This window comes from Colletotrichum jinshuiense, chromosome 1, assembly GCF_051148585.1.
Source record: "Colletotrichum jinshuiense chromosome 1, complete sequence".
Taxonomy (NCBI): Eukaryota; Fungi; Ascomycota; class Sordariomycetes; order Glomerellales; family Glomerellaceae; genus Colletotrichum; species Colletotrichum jinshuiense.
This window is the reverse complement of record NC_139302.1, coordinates 3368196-3393521: the sequence shown is the minus strand read 5'-3', so window position 1 is coordinate 3393521 and position 25326 is coordinate 3368196. Positions and strand designations below refer to the sequence as shown.

Sequence of the window (25326 nt, the reverse complement as noted above, 5' to 3'; positions counted from 1 at the left end):
ACCGCGACACCTGCCATGTTTTGGGTTGGAAAGGGAAGATGAAATAAGGAGCAAAGAGGTTTCGTGTAAACCGGAGAGTCACAACTCAGAATCCGACGGGGGGGACATATCTCAGCTTGTCCTTTCCGCCTCGATTTGCGCGGGAGCGAGGAAGGGGGTTTGGAAGGGGGGTTGGCATGCCATCCCGCGTTGCGTGTTCCCTCCCTCATCATACCCACCCCTCCCATCAGACTCATTGCCCTCCGCCCCGTGGAAACCACACCAAGCAGGGAAGCCATGAGGATCGGTGTGATAGCCGTCGATCTTCAGCGGTTGGTTATGAGATGGGGGGGGGAAGACCTGGGAAAATGGTGCAGTCAAAGTCAAACTGGAGGAGGGGGATGGGCAGGAGTGACGGAGAGCATCCGGCAGCATGAGTGAGTGAGCGGTTGAGTAGGATGGGGGGCGCCCGGCAACGATGCCTCAATCCCCGTCCAAGGCCACTATAGATGCTGCTGCTGCGTTCTGGTCATCACTCTGCCACTTGTTGCGCTTGCTGCCAGCGTCGCTCGTGACACAGTCATGATGGGTGACAGGCGATGAGTGAAGTGTAGAAAGCCGCACCCATGTACCCATGTTCCTTCCATCCCCCCCCCCCCCCTCCCTCCTTGGTGGTCCGCTTAGCCTTCATCACCTTTCGCGGGAAAGGGCTAGAGTGACGAGGTTCCATGGCAACTGCATACACCCTGCGGCGTGTGTTTCAGTTCCGAAAAACTGTTTTGCAGGTTCGCGATTGAGATCAAGGCCGTCCAGCTCCGGGGCCGTGATGGGACGAGGGAAGGTCGACGAGCACGCGCTCAAGGGGCGTGTCGTCAAGCAAAGAAAAGTACCGAGCAGATAAAAGTCCCAGTATGTGAGGTGACCAGCAAAAGCGGCCTGGAGCGCTATCCCAAATCCGGCCATGGTACGACCCGGAATCCCGGGCGCTGCATGGGGGTGGGTGGTCGCGTATGGAGCGCACCCCGTGAAGACCCCCAGTAACCTCACTTTGCTAAGCGCCTGCCCTCGGCGGCCCCGGGGGCGTGATTGGTCGGACGCCGGGGACGACAGGGGGTGGTGTCCCGGTTCCCGTCAGGACCATCACCAACGGCTGGCGGGGAGGGCGCAGATTGGTCGGGATGTTAAGCGCCGGCGTGCTGGTGTGGGGATTGTGGTGCGCAGGGCCAGGCGAAGCGTTGTAACTTTGTGTTTTTTTCCCCTACCCTTGGTTGCAGAGTCACTCGTCGCATACTTGCAAGTCTAGTGTAGTCGCTCGGGGAGCTGGAGTCGTCTGGTATTACTTGCAGGCTAGCAAGGATGACTTTCCTTGCGAAGAGATGAAAGATGAGATGAGATTTGAACGAGCTCAACAAAGGGATGATGCCGGTCGCTTTCTGGCTTGGTTATGCTGTAAGAAATGGCAGATCCCTCTGGTTGGCTAACATCAACTTTTGTCATCTGGCGGTGAGGAAATCGAGAGAACCGTCAAACGGCACTACGTCCAGCACCCTCGTCCCGTACATTAGCAGCTGTTCGGAACGCATGTCTGGACCACATCGGCACACGCACACAGTAAACGAAACGCCAGACCAACCGCAAGTGTGACGACTCCCCCTCCAAGATGCAGCATAGGCAGCGCGACAACAGCAACAACACCGCCGCTGCAGGCCTGAGCAAGTATCTCCCGTTCTCGGTGGACGTGATCCGAGGTTTCATTCCCGCGTGCTGCTCCCGCCGAACCTGTTCCAGCACAGCGCATCCCCCGCGTCAGTCTCCCATTGGCTCTGCGTGGCTAGTTGCAAGGACCCGAGAAAATCCCCGACTTAAAACAGACACTGCCTACCCACCGCCGCTTCTGACTGGATGTCTTCAAAACCCGATGCTAGGTTTAGCATGCCCCCGTGTTGCGACTTATAGACCCTGGCCACACTGAAACATGAGCCAAGGCATACAATACTTCGTCAAATGATCACATTGAAACAGGACTCCCAGAGTGTCGACCGGGTGAAGTGATTGGTCCTCCTACCTGGCTGTCTTGTTGTGATTGCTTTGCCGGTGATCTGACGGAGCTAAGATGCAGCTTCAAGAAGCGGCCCCGCCGTTTCAGAGTCTTCTTTCGTCGTTCCATGCTTCCATGAGCGCGGAGTGATTGCTAGTTGCTGAAGGTTGCATCCTATTTTTGGAATCATGGTTTATCGTATTCCGCGGCCCCCTGCTCTTAAGATGAGCTCGGCTGGTAACAGGCTATGGGCCTCGGGAACCACGAAGAGGCCCAATATCAAGCAATGCTAGCTTAGGAGCTTGGCTGGGGCGAGCCGCTGATGGAGAGATTGTGACACGCTTGTTCCGGCCGTTGTACGTTATTCCCGTCTCTGGGAGGCGTTGGGTCTCAGAGCAATCTCCGCTTCCCGTGATAATGCGCAATGTCCTGAGATGACGCTTATGAAAGTGAACCAAAAATACACTCGGATTGAAGCTGTGGATTCGATACACGCCCTTAGTCTATCACTTTCACCTCTTTGGCCACGGCATTGCAGAGCACCACCTTAACGCCTGCACCCGTGAGCACGTGGATCCATAATCTCTGGGTATCGCTGAGTCGGTCGTTGACACTCTTGACTTCGGCGAACATGCATTCCTTTTCCGGCTCTGTCCGCCAGAGTATCAGGTCAGGCAAGCCTCCACCCCGCTGCCAGTACTCCTGCGCCATCACCTTGCAGAGGGCGGCCAGTGCGCTGCCTTCGAAGCACCCGACCAGCTCCACCAGATCCTCAACGTCGTAATCCCAGTTAAGGCCGATGACACACGTCCGTCGCTCGCGTTCTCTGGCGTTAACCTCCCGGATGATTGCTTCCGCACCCCCGTTTGCAATATCTACCAGGCGGTGGTTGATCTCGGATGCACGAGTCGGATAGAACGAATCAGTATGCAGGTCCAAGGGACACGTCTGGTACGCCGTCTGGAATACGTTTGGGATGTAGAGGAAGAGGATATCGTAGAAAAGATAGGCGAAGAGCGTGCGCACGATGCCTCCCTCGGCGTGGTAACCCTTGTAACCCTGACTACGATACTGGCTCAAACACATTTCTTCGACGCTGCATTCGCCGCCATCCTCAAGCTCATCAACCCAAATCGTCTTTGTGCTTGCTTGGCGGCCATTTTTGCCTTGAGGATCGTCTCTCTTCAACTGGATGCCCTCTACCGTGTGCTCCATTGGCTTTTGGAGTCGGACATGGCCGAAGTCATGCTGTAGTCGACGAGGTATGCGGAGTTGTTTCTCGAGCTTGATGAGCCGCTTCTGCAAATCGTAATGGAAAATCAAATGACAGTCGTTGTCTTCAAGACCTGCTTCACAAGTCGCCGCGGCAATTCGTCTCCAATGCTTCTTTTGTACGTCTGCGTCGGTAGAGACAGGGGCGGCGTCAAGAGCATGCATGTAACGCTCCTCCAGCAAAGCTTTGCGTTGATACCAACTCCCTCGCCTCGCATGGTGGAACAAATGCTGGTCTAACAGCTCGCTAAGAATGGAGTGCTCGCGTTCATGGTCCTTCAACCGCCCAAACACGGATGCCGCCTTGTGGACAATGCGAGTGTAGGAGTGAACAGGTGTGAATCTTCTCAGATAAGCACCCTCGCCATCTTCGTACACTCGTTCCTCCTTCTCCTGCTCCTCTTTCAGCAGAACCTTCCATCGAGGATATACGCGCTCAAATATATCAACAATCTTGCGAAAGCCTGTTTCACCTGGCGACCCGTTGAATTCTAGAACCTGATCGACTTCGGCCTCCACTCGAATTGCCGACTCAAATTCGAGTACGTGCCTGCGGGAAGCGAATATGTTCGAACTTCGGCAAACGATGTACTCTGGATAATTTCGCCGTGCAATGCTGGCAAGTATGATTGCCGTGAGTGATTTCTCGGTCCATAATGCCGAACGATAGAAGACGAGATGGACCCTCTCGAAGAGTTTGTGTGTCAGTGGTGAAAGCCTGATGCATGGCCCAGTGATTGCTCTGATCTTGTCCAGAAAGTGTGCTGTTTGGTTTGAGTCCTGTCTGCTCAGAGGTGGAGGTGTGTCGTGTCGTTGTTGCATCAGACCTCGGGCAGTTTGTGACTCGCTACTGCCAGACCTCTGGAGGCCATGCGCGAACAGGCCGGTCTGTTGGTAGCCTGTTCGACATAGTGCCTTCACCAGATCTGCCTTGTTCCGCCCCTGGAATTTGGCCTCTTTTGCAATGTCTTTCAGCTCGTCTAGACTTAGCAGTGAAGCAGCTTCCTCGATGGTGGTGATGTGCTCTTCTGAGGCATCGGCGAAGGTAAACGTCTCGCCTAAGCTAAACTCTTCCAGGTCAATCCCCTCAACTGGATTGCTTGCGGTTGAGATTTCGACGTTTGGTAGATCTATTACTTTCTGGAGGGTCTCAATGGCTGCATCAGGGTCGGAGATATCGCTGTAGTAACCCAGCCGGTCATGGCGGTGCCAGGCTGATGTCTTGCGCAAGAACAATCGCACGTAGCTGTTGAAAGTGTCAGCAAAACAACAACGGCGCAAGGCAGACAGCACCTACAGATACTGTGCTTCATAATCGAGCTGTCTCCATTGCTGGAATACATGGCGTTCTTTGGCATCGAACAAGTGAGATTCGTCTGCCAGGACGGTATCTAGGGCGAGGTTGAATGCATCCACGTAAATGGAACTCTTGCCTCTGATCCACTTGCGGTCTTTGGTTGATGATTGGTCATCATCATGGGCGCTGGCCTGGGAGCTCCTCATGATTTCGTACTCCTCGATTGCCTCTTTGTCTACTTGAACGGGCGGCAGAGCGCTCTCGATGTCAGTCTTCCTGGTTTGCCGGCCATCTTCGTCATCTTGAGCATCCTCATCAGAGACCTCATTGACAGTTACGCCAGAAGTGTCGGCTTCTTCATCAGAAGATTTGTAGTCGTCTTCGTCACTATCGCTGACCTCAACCTTGGCCCTTTTAACAGGCCTTTCACCTAGTGGCGACGGCCTCGTGGGCGATCTTGCAGGCGACGGCGGTCTTGGCCGCGGCAGTCGCTGTACAAAGGCGTCCATCATCCGAATCATATGAGTCCGACATCGTAGAAGGGTAGATTTGTACCAGTGCGCGGAGCTTACAAAGTCGGTCTTTCAGATTCGCCCTCGTGGCGTCATGCGACGGAGACGCGATGAAAACAGGCAGCCACAGGGGGTAAAGTGCATTTCGCAACGCGACGTCAGGTGACCTCGCGTAAATGAGCTTCCAGCTACAACCACCGAATCCTGCGGCGAACCACCGCTTCAGTGCCAGGCTTGAGCTCTTTGCTGTCGCAACCAATTGACAAATATTCAGACGCCTAGACTTGGGACCACCATTCGAAGCAAGCTCCCTTTGCATCCATTGTCTTTCTGGCATCTTCAAGAGCTTGCTCCTCGAGCACACGTTGTCCTCCTGTCCGCCAAAGCTCAACCTGTGCAACTTTGCATCCGCAATTGCGCAAACCTCACAACCGCGAGAACCACCCAACTGTCGCATTCAATAGCCAACCAGGAACTCCTACCCTGGGCACCCGCTTAGTAGCCGCAAACCCATCGGACCATATAACAGGACCGACCCTCGAAAAAAATATTTACTCCATCACAATGTCCAACCCACCTGCAACAGAACCAACTCCCCAAGCAGACATTGCCCCATCGACAACGTCAGATCCCATGGCGCCTGCTGCCCCTGCTGTCGCTGCCACCGATGCTGCCACTGCCGATGTCGCCATGACAGATGCTGTTGAGCCGTCTTCAGTATGTACACCCTCAACTGGCCGTTATCTTTTGCGCAACCGTGTTGCTGACAGAGTTCTTAGTCTCCTGCCCCGATTCCGCAGGTCGTTCCTAGCGCTCCCAGTCCTGCTCCCGCCCGCACCGGCACTCCCAGCCGCAACCTGAACAACGGAGAGGCCAGTTCCCGCGCTGGTTCGGTCCACCCCGATGCGAACCCTGCGGGCTTCCCCGCTCAAGCAGTCGCGCATGGCGATAGCGCCCGGATGTTCATCAACAACAACGTCACTGCTGCCCTGCTGGAGGGCGTGAAGATCATTGGAAAAAATCAGTGAGTGACTTTGTCTACGGTCAAGACATTTACCGAGGATAGGACACAGCTAACATGGCATTGCGTTCAGGCCCCCCAACCCTCTAAAGGTTCTGGGTGACTTCCTCCTTCAGAAGTCCCGCGAGCGAGGCGAGCCCACTAGCTGATTGTTTCACGGAGATATACTACTTTACATCTATGGACTGGTACTGCTGGGCGGCTTGGTGACATACGAATTGGGGGCAGAAGGACTTTTGGCATTTCAATGGCTTTAGGCTAGGCGTTCAGGAGGCAGAAAAACCTTGGAAGTCTTTGAGCATTACGCTTTAGGTCATGACGATACGAATGATACCACAGTCTTCATCATAACTTTTGATATTCATAGCAGCCCAAAAAACACACGAGACTTTGCGTTGCCATGGAAGAATCCTCTCTTTTTAATGTGTCTACTCCTTTCAAGTGACATGGGGGAACTTTTTCTCCTTGGCTAACCGCGGCCACCGGGCCTAGAGAGCTGGCATCAGAGCTCTAAATGCACTTTCCTAATACCCCAACTCCATGACCAGAATCCACCGCGTCACGCGACGACCATTCCATTCATAGCGACAAAGACGCTTAAGCGACGATGGTGGAGGCGGTGGCGGACTCGTATCTCCAGGTAGGGGGGAGGACACCGACGGTCTTGTAGTAACGGGCGAGACGGTGGATACGGGACTCGATCAGAATAAGACGGAACTTGGAGTCCTTGTCCTTGCGGTTGCGCTCGAGGTGCTTGCGGACGGCAACGGCCTGTTTCATCGGTCAATACTCCATGTCCACCTCTTCTCGACGGATATCTCCAGCTCCAGCATAGCCGGCACGTACCTTCTTGATGAGCATGTACAGGTCCTCAGGGATATCGGGGGCAAGGCCTGTTCATCATCTCTCTGTCAGCCTAGACCAAGCAGAGGCGCATACTATGCGGGTAAAGAGGATTTCTCCTCAAGGGCGAATTGATATATTGTCGACATCGATTCGTCGCCTTATTCAGTGGGCAGGGATCGTACCGTTGGACTTGAGGATACGGAGAATGCGGTTTCCTGAAGCGCAAATGAGTTAGCGCAAAATTCTTTTACCCTCTTTCGAGATTCGTTTTGTCGATTCTGGGACCCAAACTTACCGGTAACGATGCGGACCTGGGCAACGCCGTGGGAGTCACGGAGAATGACACCGATCTGGGAAGGGGTGGCACCCTTCTTGGCCAGCTTGCAGATCTGGTCAACGACCTGCTCGGGGGTGGTCTTGAGCCACGAAGGAGCGTTGCGCGAGTAGGGGATCGCCGAGGCGGAGATACCCTTTCCCTTGGAGTGAAGACGGCCCATTTTGACGGTGTTGTGGTGGTGGTCGGCTGGAAAGGCGTCGGTCGGTCGGTGGCTGGTCGAATTTGGGAGAGTGGGAGCGGAGGGAAAAAGTTCACGACGATTGCGATATGTCGAGGCTGTCGCTCGGCGGTGGGTGTGGAGGATTGTGCGGACGGGAATTCTTCGCTTAATTAGGGCAGTTCTTCTTTTGGCCGGCCAGCAAGTCAGCGACCAGGACAGTCCAGTCTCGGCCGTTCGCTGGAAAATTTTGAGGTTCAGACCCGCTGGGGTGGATTTATGGGGACGTGCAGCCTCTTCTTGGTCCGTGCGCATTTCTGCTTACCTCAAGCTTCGTGAGCTCGAGATTTTTCTTTCATCCTCCAACTTCATCTCTGCGATGAACCAGAAGTTTTGCAACTAAGTGTTGCATTGCGCCCTCGTTTTTGCAGCAGCTCCCTCAGGTAAGAGACCTCGCTATTTCCTCATATATCCCCTATGCATCAAATGATGATTCTCACCTTCACTATTTTTCTGGTACCTCTTATTTTAAGGCCTTCGGGCCTGATGAATGAAACGGACTTCTGATACTTGCACCTTATTCACCGTTCTTGTTCGCCGCTGTCTATGAGACTATAAGCTAACAAGTTGTAAAGACAGTACCTCCGTGCGGATGATCTCAAGCTTTGGAATCGCGCGTCAAGTGATGCACAGAAATTCGGATTCCATTGCTGAGGCTTCGTGGTATATATAGAGATGGACTGGCGGGCAGCAAATATTAATGTCAATCAAATCTTTGAACACTTCTCCAGCACTCGTGTTGTATCCGTATTCATTACTTGCACATGTGACGCGTGACGAAAATGTTTCATCGGTCATCCGCCAACTTTGAAGTGACTGCGGACATCTTGTTTTGATCCAAGTACAGAACAACGGTGTACGAAGCCGTGACGGCTTTAAAATTAGTGACAGATATTTATCGAGACATCCCTAACCTTGTCGCCGACGATGCTGGCCCAATGGTAGCCTCAGATGGTCATCAACTTTTGCGACTTAATGGATGTTCCGTGTCTTGCTCGCCTGCGACGCGGAATTATGATACATCAGTTTGAATGGTTACAAGGCAGTCAAAATGATCAGCCTGAAAGTTTGTTTTCCGCCGGGCTGTGCCCTTTTCAATCATGGTTTTCCCCCATCCCCCATTTTTCCAACGTGAAAACAATTACCAAGCACCGACCTCAAAGTTCTCCTGCAAATTGGTCAGTCACTTATACTCTGCAGAAGAGAAAAGCAGGTGCTTACCTCTGGGAAATAAGTCGTAACGACAGTTCGGTCAGCAAACTTGCGTCCTGCGAGTGCCTGAAGTGCTTTCTTGGCCGTCTCCTTCGTTTCAAACTTGACGAAAATCTTGCCGACACCCGCAGATTGTCTACTTCCTCCCACTGGCCGAGGAATCTTAATGTCAAGAACAGTGCCAAACTTGGAACACTCCTCCTGGACATCTTCCTTGATTTCTTGGAAAGGTTAGTATATGCAAGTTTATAGACTGAGAGTGCCATCCTACCTTCGTAATCGTCGCCGTCCATCAACTCTTCGGGAGTAACCATGTTGAGAAGTTGCAAGACGCGGGTTTCTTCAGAGTCTGTTGAAGTCGTTCCGGCCAGCATAGACATAGCAGCAACACCCATCTCCACACCAGCAACTTGAGTGACTCCGACGCTAGCCTTCTGAACCTTGAGCTTCTTGTCGCCAAGGTCCATACCATTGAGACCTTGAATGGCGACATCTGTGGCTGCTGGATCAACATACTCGCAGAACGCAATGCCCTGCATCTGTAGTTAGTACGAGCTGCAGCAATCTCACTCGACAACAACTTACCTGGGACTCCTCCGTGCTTCTGTCACGGACAAGCACAAACGCCTTGAGTTCGCCAAATGAGACCAAAAGCTCAGAAACTTGCTCGTCTGAGAGGTAGGTGGGCATGTTGGTGACGCTGATCTTGCTCGGCGTGTCGATTACCACGCTCGACACGACGCCCGGTTCGTATGGGACGTCATCAACAACAGCCGGGACAATGTAATCCTTTGGCCTCCGGATTACAAGACCCTGGTTACCATCTGCGCCGTTCTCGGCATCATCGGCCTCCATCGTAATGCCGTCCAGGGCCAGAGCCACTGTAGCTTCAGACGCATTTCTGAACTCAACAACAGCGAAAGAGTGGTCCTTCGACACCTGGCAACTAGTACAGGGATCTGTGCTCTCGATAACATTCAGACCATTCAGTTGCAAGTTGAAGAAGCTGGAAATGCTCTCCTCGGTCGCAGAGGGTGGAAGGTTGCTGATGAGCAGTCGCTTGGCCTGGCGCGAGTTGCTCGGCTTCAGCGCAGCACTGTTGACCTGACCGCCTGGCTGGTTCATGATGGCCTGGAGCTTGCTGGGATCCATAGGCTGCTGGCGAGGAGCACCGGGAAGAGGGAACATGCCTGACAGCTTGGCTTGTTCAGCAGTGACATTCTCGTAGCCGGGGGGTTTGATGTCCCACTGAGTCAAACGTCGCTTGCGCTCCAGGACTGACGTGATGTTGGTCAGATCAGGCGTGGGCTCCCTCTTCTTGGGCGGCGGCGTCGCGCTCCGTTGGCGTTCACGGCGAGGGGGAGGTGCGCCCTCATCGTGTCTGTCTCTTCCACCTCGGCGTCGGTCATCGTACGGGTCGCGGTCTCTGCGAGGGCGATCATCGTCATCTCTCCTGGCGTCGCGTCTGGAGGATCCGCGGTCGCGATCCCACTCTCGGTCACCTCCACGCCTTTCGCGGCCAGAGTATCTATCCTCGCGCTCACGCTCGCGATGGCTGCGGCTGGTTGCATAGCTGTCCTCGTCCTCGCGACGTCTTGAGCTTCGGTCGTAGGGCGAACGGGAGCGTCTTCGGTCTCGGTTCCTATCTCTATCACCGCGTCGATCATCGCGATCCCTAGGCTTTTTTGTCTGTGAGATGAGGTCACGAGAAGCAAGAGAAGGTAGGAGGTCCTTACCGGATAGTCGCGAGATCCCTTTCCCCGTCCTTCTTCCAGAAAGGCTCACGTTAAAACCAGGATAACAGTCTGGGCGCGTGGGAGCGTGAATGTACTTACCTCGAGAATAGCCGTCGCCGTTCATGATTGCGGCTTCGCGTGGCGTGACAAGGCTAATCGTCGATGGTGGGCAGTCAAGACTAGAGAGTGCGATTGACAATGGAGATGAAGATTGCCGTGTGAGGCGAATGCGCAGACGTCCTGTCCACCCGGCGCGAGGCTGGAACTTTTTTCCCTGAAGAGGACGAGGTTTGAAACTGCGTCATGATTGGCTGGGAGCTCTGTAAAGAATGGGTCAGGCCAGACAACAGGGCCCGCACAAGGTGCCTCTTTCCACGCTAAGTGTCACCCCGGCACCTTTAGTCAGCACATAACGTAAACAACAGATTCCAGATGCTTGACGGTTGTAACTTCTTCTACTGAACCACTCATAGGAATCAACCCAACGCGAGAGACTTGCCTGTCGGTGTGCTTTAACATGGAGACCGTTGTCTCGAATCACTTTTATGACAAGAATGATTCCCGAAAATCAATGGGTCCCAAAGCAAGTTTGATTACGATAGTATGGTATGACCGTCAATAGTATGATCGTTGCGGGTGAACATCCCACAATAGCCGATGTCCCTGGTCACCGACTTTGGATTCGCCATACGGCATTCTACATACACAACGCAGCCGTTCAACAACTTCTCGGTCTCTTTTCGCTGTGTCCACTTTTTGTATCATTGATAGGTTAACTAACTCATCACCCATCCTCTTTCTCTCCTCCTAGTTCGACCTCAGCTAGCCAATGACTGTCCGTTTCATGGTTTGTTCTTTTGGAGACACTCAGTTCCCGTTTCCGAGCTTTAAGTATCTTATCTGCAGCTCCGACAGTGTCGGAATCCCGTCAGCCACCGCACGTCTGGCCATGGTCTGTGCAGTAACTGTGTTCGCGCCGGAGTTGGATCCTTCAACGCTTTGCCCCATACATCACACACTGAATGTGTCTAGGAGCCAACGCGAGGCGATGTTCGCCGCGTTTCTTTGTATACTATCCGGAGACCTCCTGATATTGCTGGCGAGTTTGTGCGCCGTAGCTCATGATCTGAAAAGTCGGGGTGGTTTACCATGTCTACCTACTCGTTCGAAACGACCAGTTCGAGTTACAAGCCCCCTTCCAGTTCTAAGCAGCTTGCTGGAGACGGACATGATGCTGCTTCAGAGGTTTGGTCCTTGTGTACAGCAAATAACGTATGCTTCAAGATGCGGCAATATGGCAGTAACTTCAGACTGCTTGTTGTAGTTCCGAGCTCGGTCGAGGCACTGTCGTGCCGCATCCCGGCACCTCGTTGCCGATATCTGCCCGCCACACAACATGTGCGTAGCTATGAACGGCAGAAGAAACTGCATTCAAAGGGAGTTTGACAAGTTCTCATCTAAATATTGTCTCATTCTCAGCCCTGGACCCGCCAGACAGAGCCCGAGCCTAGACGCTAGTGTAACACCAAGACCGGTACAACGCTCTAGCGTCCGCATTTACGGAATTCAACTCATCTCAACAAGGACGTCAATCGCCTCCCCTTTCCCTTCAAGTTCAATGTTTGTGTCAACCAACCCCGCCAGCCACAGTTCTGATGGTCGTTGTATGACATGACAGACGCTGCATCCACGGGTACCGGCATTCACAGTTCTGCCAGTCTGAAGTAGGGTAATCAAATTGCCAACCATAACGAACACTTCCAAAGCCTCCACACGTCGCAAAGGCGCCTCATATTAGCTCAAGGTCGTGCGGCAAACTAAATCATACCCGGGGTCCGCCTCGATGTTGACGAAGCTCCATTCCGGTCAGACTTATCTCTTGGACCTACGCTGGGGACCTACCAGGGGTAGCTTCCGCTCCTTCGAACGGGCTTCTTTCGGGGCGGGTGGGCGCCACCAAACACTTTTTAGATCGTGCGCAATCAGACTCGACCCTGGCAACAAACAAATCTGGCTTGCCAGCATCCGACCATGTCTTGTGAGAAAAGTAGCTATGCTGTTCCCCTCTCCAAGGACAGTGGATTGCCCACAGCATTTCGTCCCATCCCACCCTGCGTACTCCCTTACTGCGGTGGGTGCTTCCTACTGCAAAGCTTTCTGGCATGTAGCAAACAGGTTTAACCCGGTGATGTGGCCGGGTTTCCAGCTAGCATTCACTCGTATGGTCGATAAATGTGTGACCCCGCGTCTTCTTTGATACTTCTGCCGTGCTTGGTCCTACCAGCGTGGCCAAACGTTGTGATAAGCAGCGTCACTCAATGTAGACTCTCAAGAATGCCACTGCCCTCCCGGTTTCGATGAATATCTTGGTGGCATCGAGTATTCCGGCCCGGACCTTTGTTTCCTCTTATTTGACCTTGCATTTGCATCCGTCAATCCTTCCTTTGCTACCAAGTATGAACTCGCTCATCGCATGTTGAACAAAGCGCCCGCAAAGCACCACATTCGCGTGGAGGCACATGGCCGCATGGTGTCCGGAAACTTTCTTTCTCGTAGAAATCGGCCAAGTAGACAGCGGTTGAATCTGGAGGCCTTAAAGTGTGGTACCAAGGTAACGTCTCTTGCATACGGCCTTCGACCGCCGTCAAGCGTCAAGGACCTGCAGACATATGGTCTTAGCACTCGGGCCCGAGTACCCTCCCAGACCCGTCGCTATGCCCAGGTCGGCATGCCCACCATGGCGCTGTCGGCAATAAGTATTGTCCTTGGCCCTTTCTCGGTACACTCTTTCCGTCTCCTAGCTGGCTGTTCTTCTGCTCCTTCAAGCTGCGCTGCCTTCTGTTCCTGCGATCAGCGTGACTGAGCAGCACAACTAGATCAACATGATGCTGGCATCGGTCCTCGGGGTCGGCGCCCTGGCGATACTGGCGAATGCCCAGACGGACCAAGTAACGCCAACACCGTTCCTTTCTACCATAACTACGACAGCCAGATCGACGGGGACCCGGGCTCGCACGGCGACTGGAGTTCCGACAGCAATAGCGACCCATACCGTTGCAGTTGGCGCAGTAGGTTATGTCCTTGTTATTGTTGTTTTTTGGCTTCCGCTAACTGTTGATAGACCGGTTTCGCGTTCAGTCCCGCGAAGGTGGATGCGAATGTTGGCGACATGATTGAATGGGTCTTCTATCCCGATGGCCACTCAGTCATCCGTGCCGAGTTCGGCTTCCCCTGCACGCCGTACGAGTACATCGACGTCGGCCGCGAAGGGTTCTACAGCGGCCCTCAGCCTGTGAAGGCTATCACGAATGATGTCAGTTGGACGGCAGATATGGTGCGGACTTTGGGCTAATAGGAAAGCAGATGCCACGATACAGTGTCCGTGTCAACGACACTGACCCGATCTTCTTTTACTGTGGTGCTCCAGGGTCATGTTATAAGGAGAAGATGATTGGCGTGATCAACGAAGTAAGATAGATAGTATATGGCTTACTGTCGAGAAGCGATTGCGAACTAACGGGATATAGAACTCAACTCAAACACTTGGCGACCAGCTCGAAGCCGCCCAGTCTCTAACCACCCAGATCCTCCCCGGCGAACCTTTCCCGACCGAATCAGATGACCCCAAGTCGTCCGGCGGCTCTGGCTCCGGAGCTGTCGTCAACAACTACCATCACAGCCTGGGTGGCGGACAGATCGCCGGTATCGTTATCGGGGCCGTGGCCTTCCTGTTCCTTGCCGGTGTTCTTGTCTACATGTGTGGACGACGAGGCGGCCTTGACCGCGCTTACCGAAGGTCTGCGATGGCGTATCAAGCTCCTCCCCAGCCACCACCACAGACCGTGACGGAGATCAACTACAGCGCACAGCCAAAGAATGCGGCCTCGCAGGGTTGGAGAAACAGTTATCACAGTGCCTTGGGCGGTCCCTACCGTGACCAAGTCACTCAAGGGGGCCATTCCCCCGCTCCGATCAGCCCGCCATTCCCCGGGTTTTCGCACCCGGTGAACGGCATGCAGACCTACTAGTGAGTGCACGTCCCCTCCCTCGTAGATCTAGGCTCGGCTGACTTGGATGAAGCGACCATCGTATTTCTTCGATAGCACCAAGTACCATCGCGGAAGCCCCCAACACCCAGCCCGCAGCTCCTATCGCCCCCGCTGTCCCGCCAGTTGAGCTGCCAACATCGAAGGATCCGGAGTCTTCTCCTTTGCCGAAATACTTGTCCCGGTTTGCCTCCTCGGTGCGAGAAAGCGGCTATCGGCCGTCAAAGGGTACATAACTGGGGAGGGGTTGACGGCTGTAACAATAACGACGGGACGTGGTGACGCAAAGACACCGAACTCCCAAGGGCATGGCGTTGGTGGGATTCTGGCTTGGTGTTTATTTTATGTCAAGAGCTGGCCTCAGTCCTGGCGTGGCAGTTCTTTCATTGACTTGGTGAAATCCTGGCCTACTGGGTCTGTAGGTAAACGTCGGGTATCCGTACCATTATACAATTAATTAGCATTAGAGGCTTGCACAGAAGTTGGCGCAATCTTTTTCTCGAATTCAAAGTTCTACATCTCTTGAAAGCATCGGTTTTCTTTGTCCTTGGCACGGAGCTCCTCCATCAATTCTCAATTTATCCCCTAACAAGTTAGTGATGACCCTGCCGTTCAGTTTAACCAAACAAGGGCCCCTTGTTTCCGGGGGAAATTGAATCGGTGGCGGCACCCATTTGCCTGCTGCCATAAGAGAGCACTGAGAAATCCTCACCTTTTCATCTCCTTCTTCATCTTTCGACGAATATTTCCCAGCAAAATTTACCGATTCCAATGCGTTGGCCATTCGATTGGCTTGGGGTGAACACCCGCAGGCAAGTGTCAGCGTCAGTACTGTGGTCCGGGGTCTCCGCATCGGAGCGAAAGTTAGTATATGTACCACAGGTGATCTGAAAGAAATAAAAATAACAGGCCCTGTAACTCAGCTGGTTAGAGTGTGGAGCTTATATTCCGTAATCCCTACGACAGTATGCTCCCTCCAAGGTCGAGAGTTCAATCCTCTCCAGGACCATGTTTACTTTTTGCATTTTTTCCAACTTTATCTTACTTGTTATTGCTGGTGCCAATGCAGCTTGCCTTTTTCTTCTTTTCTTTTTCTTCTTCTTCGGTATCGTCTTTTACTTTTTGCCCTGTCTGATCCCGCCAAGCGTTGCCCGAGAAAGTGGAACTCCCCGGTCGCTACCTGCCGTCTGTCTGCATCGGTACAGCAGCCGACACTTGGCTTACACTTTTACGTGTGAATAATCCACTATTTGTTCGCAGGCCAGTAGAAGTACAAGGTTTAGATATATTTATATCTCTTCCCGAGAGCGAGAGCATTGCCGCACACGATGAAATCATGCTCGGATTTTTTTTATATACACGAAGCAGCCAAAAATCCATACGGCATCAGCGGTTGCCAAGCACAGCTTCCTGAAGGTGAAACTGACAACAAAGTAACGAATTTCCGAGTTCCGTTGGCGACAGAGTCGGTCGTTGGTGTTTTTATTTATTTACATGCGGCATGGAATTTCGATGCATCACTTGTTCATGACATCTGTCAGACATTGGTGCCCGCGAGGGCGTACACACATTAGGAGAGGGGGTAAGGACCGGCAAGCTTTCGGCTTACTCACCTCCACCACGTCAGCTGCCGTGATGCATAGCCTATCAGGACCGAGGATTCCTTGCCGCCTATGAAAGGCTTGATTCCATGACATTTGAATCGTTACGCAGTAGCCCGGACAATGCATTGGAATACAAATGTAAGTAAACATTGGTTCATACTCGAGATGCTTTCCTGAGATGAGGGTCATGCTTTACATGTCATCCGAAATAATTGACGAGACTCTGCTTCCCAAGCTTAAAAAAAAAGAAGAAAAAAAAAGGTGAAGGATAGGACTGTTTGGGCACGCGAGTGTGTTAGGATCTCCGTCGTTGATGTTGCATGGTTCAACGCAGTGTTGTTCACAGCTGGACCGCCTGTAGCTCATCGTCGGTGGGATATGGCGGCTCAGTCACCTGCTAAGGGCCGGAAAACCGCGATCTAATAAACAAACGCCCTAGACGAGCAACGCTTCCACATCTGAGGCTGCTGAAGCATTTCAAGCCTCGCCTGTGAATTTGAAGATGAGTCGATGGTGCAATGGCCAAAGGCAGTCGCGGCAGTCGCACAAGTCCATCACTTTTGGGCCGACCCACTCCGGCTCTAGCTTCAGAAACAAGACTTGACGGAATGGCAAAGTGAACACCTGTGGAAAATCCCGAGGCCAATCGGTTTCTAGGGGTTGATTTCTAGGGAGAACAAGCCCCGGTAGTGTACCTGTTGAAATATCGGGGGTTGGGGGGAAGAGACGCAGCGGCTGAAAGCGAAAAACCAGAGGCATGATGAGTTGGTGGTATCATGGAAATAGAACTTTAATTGAGCAAAACAGTACGGGTCGTGCGTATGTTTGACTGACTCGCCTTGCTACAACAATAACGGCCGAGGCTTTCCTTTGAGACTCCAAAGATGAGACGAACCACACAGCTGACTGGCTCTGCGATTCCTGGCGCTGATATCAGGACAGAAATTTGGTGAATAGGCACCATGTGGTGGCATCGAGTCAAGGCAGGGATCCGCCCAGCCAGTAGATAGACGAGGAAGGTTGCTATCGCTGCAAGGAATTGCCTGCTAGGCAGACGGAGGAAGCTCAGAACTTCCGAGTAAGTAGACAGGGCACAGCTTTGCCCGAGTCAAAAGTAAGCTTTCGTGCTGCTGCTGCTGCCCTAGGTGGCCCAGCATTACCTGAAGAGTATCTTGGATCATATCCGCTCAGCATTCCACCGTTGGGTGATTATGAAAACGCGTCATGGGCAGATGCGGTCGGATGAGGCTCGACAAAAATAAGCGTTTGAGGACAGCTGGAGCTAGCAGCAAAATAAAATAAAAAGCGTTCGTGCCGAATCCAGGGACGGAGTGCGCACGAGCCAATGCCCGCAAAGAAAACAGCAAGCGGCCAGCCCTCAGTGGTTGAGGCCGATGGTTGCAGCCCACCGCGTGGGGATACGTACCTTAACCGTAACCCGTGGGCACCTCCAAGGTGATGCAGTGGCGCGTGTGGTCGGTACTTCCCTCCTCGGCGGTACATCTGCGGGGGCGGACAGCCACGGCAAAGACCCTTGTACTGAGCAGAGGTGCAGGTACATCCCAGGCGACCTACCCGTTCTGGGTGTCCTGTCTAAAAAGTGGGCACCTCGGACCTCTGAGCAGCCATCGCGGGAGGTCGAAAGGACACATTGTACCAAATCTGAAGTCATCCAGGCAATTCAGGCCAGCTTGCCCTCCTTTCTCCATTTCGCACCCTCGACACTACAAAGTCGCACCCCTTCTTCCGACACACCACTTGCTACTACAGCTCACGGCTTGCTTCAACCCCAGCGCCAACGGGTCACTTTGCCAATTACCTTTCTTTTCGTTCGTCGCAAACCTCCCAAGCCCAACCCAAACGTCAAGGCCAAGGCTAGCCCTCGGATCTCAGCTGCGGTCAACCCTCTTTTTTTTCCCTTGGTTTCGACCCCCGTCTCTCCACCAACACTCCCGCTACTCCCGACGACGGCTTGAAAAATTCAGAGCGAACAGCTGGTCTGTCTGTACCTTCTTGTGCAACAGCCACGTCTACCAACCTTTCGACCTCCCTCCCTCCGTCGATCCTCCACTTCCCGCAATGGCTCAGCAAAGAGGCCCTTCCTACGGCCTGGGTGCCGGCGGCCCCCCGTCTTTTGGGGGCTCCAGCGCGGACGCCTCTGAGTCCGGCCCCTTGGACATGATCAGGCAACAGACGAGCAAGATTGAGGATGTCCTGGACTCGCTCAGCGAGCCCATCAAGCCGTGAGTTGGACCTCCCCTCAGCCTTGGCAGGGAGCTGCCGGAAGCTCGTGATCAGTCCGACATTGTGCTGACTGATGTCGCCCGACAGTTACCTGCCCGCGATCGGCCGCTTCTTGATCGTCGTCACCTTCCTCGAGGATGCCCTGAGAATCATTACGCAATGGAGCGACCAGCTCCTCTACCTCCACGACTACCGTCACAGTACGTCTGCGAAATGCATCGCCCACGACCGGCCGCCGAGTGCTAACAATTTGCAGTTCCCTCCGGTATCACGCACGTTTTCCTCATTGTTAACGTTCTCGCCATGGTCGCCTGCTCCACCCTCGTCATCATCCGCAAGTACTCGGACTACGCCGTCGCCGGCCTCATGGGCGTTGTTACCACGCAGGCTCTGGGATACGGCCTCATCTTCGACCTCAACTTCTTCCTGCGCAACCTGTCCGTCATTGGTGGCCTCCTGATGGTGCTTTCCGATTCGTGGGTTCGCAAGACCAAGGCTTTTGCCGGCCTGCCCCAGCTTGACGAGAAGGACCGCAAGATGTACTTCCAGCTTGCCGGCCGTGTCCTGCTCATCTTCCTCTTCGTCGGCTTTGTCTTCAGCGGATCGTGGTCCGTCTGGCGCATTGTCACCTCCCTGATCGGTTTCGTTGCCTGCGTCATGGTTGTCGTCGGCTTCAAGGCCAAGTTCAGCGCCACCCTGCTGGTCCTCATCCTGAGCATCTTCAACATCCTCGTCAACAACTTCTGGACTGTAAGTTCCGATGCCTCTCCTTCATGCGCCGCACTGTTTGCTAACGGACCCCCAGCTCCACGAGCACCACCCCCACAAGGACTTCGCCAAGTACGACTTCTTCCAGATCCTGTCCATCGTTGGCGGTCTCCTGCTCCTCGTCAACTCTGGCCCCGGCCAGTTCAGCATCGACGAGAAGAAGAAGGTTTACTAAAGAGGGGAAGCACCAAAGCGCCCGGCTCCGGACGGGCAGAAACCTCTGGGGAGAAGAAAACGAAGACAAACACCATTGATATCAAGTTGTCGGGTTTCTTGGCATTACGAACGGCATTCAAAAGGTTGCAATTGCCCCGCACTACGGTTGCGTTTGGGGGTTTATGGGATCACATGGCGGCATATATGATTGGTAGAAAGAAGAGTTCTATAGTCGATATGGAAATTAAGCAGTGCGCTTAGGAATGGAGAAGATATATATTCAAATTCACGTATACCGAAGCAACTCGTGCGCTTACTGCGTGGCCAAAGTGTCGGATGATACCATAGTGTGGTGTAGTGGATTTAGGAGGGGTCTGCCACCCCCTAAATCCCGGCGGAAGGCGTCGCCAAGCTCGGGTACTAACCAAGTCAAGGGCGTTTGGATTTGGTCGCCCTCCCGCGGGTGACTTGCATCGAAGAGGTGGCTCTTTCCCATCCGTGAGGGGGAACACAACCGTTGGCTAGGACAGTTGCCATTGGGCGAGATGCCGAGCGAGTGGATCGCGTATATGCAGGTTTCCAGACACAATGCAGCATGTTTTGTGGCAACACCCATCCATTTCATCTCCTTTCTCACTCTGGCTTCGTATTTTGAATTTCTTTTACTGCTTTTATAAAAAAATACCAATTTTTTTTTACCCCCTTTCTCAACTCTTGCCCCGCCCCTTTGTGTGTGGACGGTCCGTTCCGCCTTGACCTGGGACCTTCCATCTCGACCCAACTCGAACCGGGGCGTCGGAAGAACCCGAGTCTCAAGTGAAGCTCATCGTCCTTTGGCGCGTCTTGGAAAGGAGCGGTGTCACCTCAGGGCCCTCCCCGCCCCCTATCAAAACCCCCGGGACTCGCCCGCCGGCCGGCTGGCGGCTTCCAGGTTTGGGGCTTGATCGTTTTCAGGGAAAAGCAACAGCACAGCAGAGAGAGACGAGGACGAGGGGAGGACGAGACAGAGCAGGTCTGTAAGGACCGCGCCAGAATACTGGCGGGGAGAGGGAGGTACCTTAAAAGAAAAAGGTAACAAGAAAAGAAAAGAAGAAGAAAAAAGGAGAAAGAAGGCAGCCGCGCACAGGACAAAGAAAATGGCCGAAGTGGTCGGCACCGTCATCGGCGTCGTCGGCCTGCTGGGCCAGCTCTTCGACGGGTGCGTCAAGGCGTACGGCTACTTCTCGTCGGCGGCGAACCTGGACTCGGACTCGCAGCGGCTGCTGTGCAAGGTGCGCATCGAGGAGATGCGCCTGGTCGTCTGGGGCCGCGAGTGGGGCGTCGCCGAGGGGAGGCTCGAGGCGCACCTGCGGAGCCGCGAGTGCAACCCGCAGATGGCGAGCCTGGCCGAGGGCATCATGAAGGAGCTGCACGCGACCGTGACGGACTTCCGGAGGCTGCGGGAGAGGTACGGGTTCGCCGAGGACGGGGCCCACCAGCCGGGCGCCGGCGACGGCAAGATTGCGGAGAAGCCGGTGGGCGGCGCCGGCGGCGGCTGCGAGATTAGGGGGAAGGGAGGGGAGGAGAGGAAGGACAAGAGCTGGAGGAGGGAGATTTCGAGGAGGGCCCAGTGGGTTATTGCTGGTACGTTGCTGCCCGTCGTAAACTCCCGTCGTGCCGTAGCTAATGACCGGGGAAATAGACAAGGACAAGTTCACGGCGCTGTTGAAAGACTTGAAAGGTGAACTTCCCGACTTCCCCTGAGGGGGTAGCATTGACTTCTTTCTCTCGACGGACCGTGTCACGGCCTAGCTCATGAAAGGAGAACAAGGAGAAGAAGAAAACCCAGTAAAGGGGGGAAAAGGCTGACATCATGAACCCAGACTTCAACGACGGCCTCGAGCAGCTCTTCCCCCCCTCCCGCCTCCCCTCCCTCCACCGCGCATGGCGCCACTCCCTGCTCGACTCGGCCCAGCGCGACATCTCGCAGCTCTCCCTGCTGGAGTCGTCCTCGGCCGACTCGTACCCGCAGCTCAACGCCTCGGCGAACCTCAAGAAGCTGCGCATCAACCTCGACGCCAAGCCCCAGGCCTCGTTCCGCCCCACCTTCGCCTTCAAAGTGCCCCGGCCGGACCTCGACATCGGCCAGTCGCCGTCGCCGCGACCAGCCGGGCCCGGGCCCAGGGGCAGCAGCTCCAAGCTGTCGCCGTCGGCGTCCGCCTCCGGCCTGGCGGCGATGACGACGCCGTCGAACGCCCGCGCCCACGGCTCCCACAGCTCCCACGGCCCGGTCCTCGTGGAGTGGGTGGAATACGACCCCTCGTCCCCCGAGGAGCGCTTCCTCCACCTCCGCCGCCTCGACGACCTCGCCCGCATGATGCACTCGGCCTCGTCCCGCCACCCGGACCTGCACACCATCGACTGCGTGGGCTACACCGACGACGCCGCCAACGCGCGCTACGGCCTCGTCTACCGCTGCCCCCTCCCCCACGCCCCGCCGCCCTCCTCGCCCTCCTCGCCCTCCTGCCCGTCCGCGCCGCCGGCGCCCGCGACCTCCCACTCGACCCTCCACACCCTCATCTCCTCCCCCGACCTCAAGACCCCGGACCTCGACGACCGCGTCGCCCTCGCCTCGACCCTCGCCTGCGCCCTCTGGTCCCTCCACTCGCTCGACTGGCTGCACAAGTCCCTCTGCAGCGCAAACATCCTCTTCTTCCCCTCCGCCGTCTCCGCCTCCGCCACGCGCGCCACCGCCTCCGCCGCCGTCGTCCCGGACGTCGGCTCGCCCTACCTCGTCGGCTTCGACGCCTCGCGCCCGGACTTTGACGCCGAGATGAGCGTGAACCCGAGGAACCCCAGCATCCTGGACCTGCACCGCGACCCGCGGTCGCTGGGCACCGGGCTGGGCAGGAGGCCCTACTGCAAGGGCTACGATGTCTACAGCCTGGGGCTGGTGCTGCTGGAGATTGGCCTGTGGAAGGTGCTGCAGACGTACTACAAGCCGCACTACTCGGCCGAGCGGTGGAGGGACAAGATCATCCTGCCCGTGTTGGTGCCGGGGTTGGGCAGCAAGACTGGGAAGCTGTACAAGCAGGTCGTCGAGAGGTGTCTGACTGCCAAGGATGACATGTCCAACAGTGAAGCCGGGCAACTTATGGAATGGGTCGTCACAACACTAGAGAGCATTCGCACATGAACAGTGAAAAACAAAATTACGAGGCGGCATGTCGGCGCTGATGGTTAGCACTTTTGCATCATGATCAAGGCTCAAGGCTCAAGAGAGGAGGAATACGAGGTCAAGGCCTCGCTTTGTCATGCATTCTCTGAAGATAGCGACTTGCAGGTGAAGAGTGTCGAAGGAAAGTCAATCACAAGCAAAGGTCGTGATACGCCCCTCCCTTTCCCAAAGCAAAAATGAAAATAATAATATAAAACAACACCGCCGGGGGGAATGCTGAAATTATCAACGCCCACGGACGGCTCAACTCGGTCTCCTGCTCCCTAGTTGCCCCTGCCATCGCACAAGAATCATATCAGGTCATGATACTCTCCAGGAGAGGTGAGTCAGTTTTCGGGCGTTTTCAAGCCAAAACCAGCGACAAAAGAAGTTGCGCGCGTGTCTCTGCACCGTGAGGATCCCGACCAGAACAAAAGCTTGATTTTTGGCGGGTCATGTTTTACAACGACCCACCATCTCAAGCGCAAGTCTGGGCCTGGAGCGAGTTGGGGCGCACTCCGTCGGCGAATCGTACACCGGCTCTGCGTGCGTGTCCGGTGATGGTTGGCTTGCCCTTTCTTAGGATCGTCTTCTGATCCGGAGAAGCGGTCGGTTTAGATGGTGAAGACATAGACGGGCCTGCAGACGAGATGGGTGTCTGGAGGCGGGCCGCAGACCCGTCGGATTGTCAATCGATGCCGTGCTGTTTCTTGAGCTGCGCTAAACTGGCGCGGCGGGCCTCGAGGTCCTCTTTTGACTTGAGCATCTTCTCTGGCTGATGATATAGAACTGGTGGAGAAAAGTTTAGCGTTGCATCCTGATGGGTTAGATATCCGTTACACATACCGATGAGGTATCGGTTCTGGAAGTTAAAGCCGTTGAGCTTGTCGCAGGCTTGCTTCGCATCCATTACGTCTTCATAGACAACGAAGGCGGTACCCTTGGTGCCGCTGGCAATGCCCTGACGGACCTGTCTGTTGTAGAGGTTAGTCATCTATATCGAGCTCGCCCGGCCATCACGGGTAGGAAGGGGTGCATACCGGATTGGGCCGAATTTTCCGAACAGGTCGAACAGCTCCTCTGGAGTGACGTTGTAGCTATTGTGGTGTCAGACATTGATACTGCTGTCGCGTAGACGATGTCGAGGATGGTGATGCTTACCTCAAGTTCTTCACGAACAGAGCTCTGCGCGACAGCCAGTCAGTCATATTCCTTCATCAAGCAGTGCAGCGCAAGGTAGTATCAATCGGAAGCCGGAGTAGGATTGAGATGGGCAGGGCCGGGCATGGACGGCCTGGACCGTGGGGTGAACTGGCCGGCTCCGGGTCTCGTGCCAGGGAAGAGATGCAGAGATATACCAAGCAAATTCAATTGAAGAGAGAAAACGGGACTCACCGGTTGACTTCTGGGGCTAATTTACCGCCGCGACTACTCATCTCTCGATGCTCGGTGACGCTGAGAGGGATCGGTTCGGGTTGGTGACGCTCGTAAAGGACAAGGACGCGCTGGTTGATGGGGGATGGGCGGATGTTGGGATAGGATCTGGAAGTTCTAGGAACGGCGAAAATGGGGAGTAGGCAGTAAATGAGGCGACGGACTGGCGGGAGGCAAGGATTGGGCGAATGTGCCCACGTGACATGGCGGGCCCCACAGGTCGTCACGCGGTGGACCACTCATCATGCGTCTTGTCAAGGCAAGGCAGTTACACAGAGCTGTGCTGGAAGGTACGTACCGACTCGGCTTTTCGTAGACGTGGCACCCACGGCACCGAATGCCTATCTCGGTCTCCGCTCACTAGATGCACCATGCCGGATAAACTTTTGGCTTGCAATGTCACTGCCACACTGCCTGCCCAAGGTAGACGCACATAACCAGGTAGCGTGTGTGGGCGCCTCAAAAGGAAGGGTCATCATTTGCTGGGTGGCATTTGGCACCGACCCTGGAATGGTTCACTCGTCCCAGCGGAGATGCCTGCCAGCCGTTACTGCGGATGCCGATCTCAGATACCTACCGCCTACCTATCCGTACCGTCCGTACCTCTCTGCATTCCCGCCCGGGCTTGGATACCTCGGGCTCTGGTGCTAAGGCACGCTGGACATAGTTGGGGAAGCCGCCAGAGTTTGAGCACGCCATACGCGTCGTGCAATCAATGCGACATTCGCCGTGGAACACGCTCGAGCAGACGATTCTCATGCACTGGTTCCTGAGGTTTGCATTCCTCCATCCGGCTGCGCAGTGATGAAATGATTTGATGAGGAGTGGACCTTGGGACAAGTCACAAGATTGGGTCCCAGATTGCGCAACCTGATCAATGCGATAGCAGCCTACCAACCAGGTTATCTCTGCTATCGCATAATCTGGGGAAGGGGGAGGCTCTTGAGAGGCACCACCCCTGAGCACTGTTCGAGAAGGTGACTTGGAATTTGGACGGGTCGGCTGGCTGTGGCTAGATATTACTAGGTAGGCGTCTTGGCCGCTGGCACAGATAAATAATGTTAGACATCCCCAAATCCCCCCCGGTGAGCTTGGGCCGGTTTGATCAACCACCGTCGTTCTGCAGCCGTATGACACTGTGGTAGGCCAGGCACCAGGTGAGGTCAGCAAGTACCCGCCAGTAGTTGGTTGTCGATGTCGATCTACAGACAACAACACGAGCGTCATAAGCCACCACGACGATGGGCTTTTCCAACAAGGTCCCGCCGTTCCTCACTTTTTTTTGCCGTTCATTATCCGGTTGTTTCACTTCAGCCCTGCGCCAGCAGCCAGCTCCCAATTTCCCCAGAGCCAGAGCTCAGCGAGCCCTCGGGCCGTGTGTGGCTGGCTTGCTGACGCTGAAAGAAAAAAA

The 25326-nt window shown here is 54.7% G+C and overlaps 8 protein-coding genes across 8 annotated transcripts; 4 read left to right on the top strand and 4 right to left on the bottom strand.

The window, feature by feature from the left end:
- Nucleotides 1–2515: 2515 nt before the first annotated feature.
- Nucleotides 2516–5107, bottom strand: EsH8_I_000847 (VRR-NUC domain-containing protein; the record flags this gene model as incomplete). Its single annotated transcript, XM_083268260.1, has 2 exons — nt 2516–4535; nt 4587–5107. 2 exons carry the CDS (start codon nt 5105–5107, stop codon nt 2516–2518), a joined length of 2541 nt encoding a protein of 846 aa, XP_083118698.1.
- A 555-nt stretch (nt 5108–5662) lies between these two features.
- EsH8_I_000846 (uncharacterized protein) lies at nt 5663–6268 on the top strand (the record flags this gene model as incomplete). Its single annotated transcript, XM_083268259.1, has 3 exons — nt 5663–5815; nt 5878–6122; nt 6193–6268. The coding sequence occupies 3 exons, from the start codon at nt 5663–5665 to the stop codon at nt 6266–6268; spliced, it is 474 nt and encodes a 157-aa protein (XP_083118697.1).
- Nucleotides 6269–6716: 448 nt separating this feature from the next.
- Nucleotides 6717–7462, bottom strand: EsH8_I_000845 (40S ribosomal protein uS15; the record flags this gene model as incomplete). Its single annotated transcript, XM_083268258.1, has 4 exons — nt 6717–6890; nt 6966–7012; nt 7148–7180; nt 7261–7462. 4 exons carry the CDS (start codon nt 7460–7462, stop codon nt 6717–6719), a joined length of 456 nt encoding a protein of 151 aa, XP_083118696.1.
- A 1198-nt stretch (nt 7463–8660) lies between these two features.
- On the bottom strand, nt 8661–10591 carry EsH8_I_000844 (uncharacterized protein; the record flags this gene model as incomplete). The annotated part of the gene is made up of 6 exons (XM_083268257.1): nt 8661–8687; nt 8741–8952; nt 9003–9264; nt 9317–10411; nt 10468–10499; nt 10567–10591. 6 exons carry the CDS (start codon nt 10589–10591, stop codon nt 8661–8663), a joined length of 1653 nt encoding a protein of 550 aa, XP_083118695.1.
- A 2349-nt stretch (nt 10592–12940) lies between these two features.
- EsH8_I_000843 (cupredoxin domain-containing protein) lies at nt 12941–14495 on the top strand (the record flags this gene model as incomplete). Its single annotated transcript, XM_083268256.1, has 5 exons — nt 12941–13246; nt 13344–13535; nt 13589–13780; nt 13831–13935; nt 13995–14495. 5 exons carry the CDS (start codon nt 12941–12943, stop codon nt 14493–14495), a joined length of 1296 nt encoding a protein of 431 aa, XP_083118694.1.
- A 3701-nt stretch (nt 14496–18196) lies between these two features.
- Nucleotides 18197–19304, top strand: EsH8_I_000842 (protein ERV29; the record flags this gene model as incomplete). The annotated part of the gene is made up of 4 exons (XM_083268255.1): nt 18197–18360; nt 18449–18561; nt 18618–19111; nt 19167–19304. 4 exons carry the CDS (start codon nt 18197–18199, stop codon nt 19302–19304), a joined length of 909 nt encoding a protein of 302 aa, XP_083118693.1.
- A 1117-nt stretch (nt 19305–20421) lies between these two features.
- On the top strand, nt 20422–22460 carry EsH8_I_000841 (HeLo domain-containing protein; the record flags this gene model as incomplete). The annotated part of the gene is made up of 3 exons (XM_083268254.1): nt 20422–20908; nt 20967–21005; nt 21148–22460. 3 exons carry the CDS (start codon nt 20422–20424, stop codon nt 22458–22460), a joined length of 1839 nt encoding a protein of 612 aa, XP_083118692.1.
- A 709-nt stretch (nt 22461–23169) lies between these two features.
- Nucleotides 23170–24394, bottom strand: EsH8_I_000840 (RNA recognition motif domain-containing protein; the record flags this gene model as incomplete). The annotated part of the gene is made up of 6 exons (XM_083268253.1): nt 23170–23270; nt 23328–23455; nt 23522–23578; nt 23643–23666; nt 23877–24078; nt 24349–24394. The coding sequence occupies 6 exons, from the start codon at nt 24392–24394 to the stop codon at nt 23170–23172; spliced, it is 558 nt and encodes a 185-aa protein (XP_083118691.1).
- Between the last annotated feature and the right edge of the window lie 932 nt (nt 24395–25326).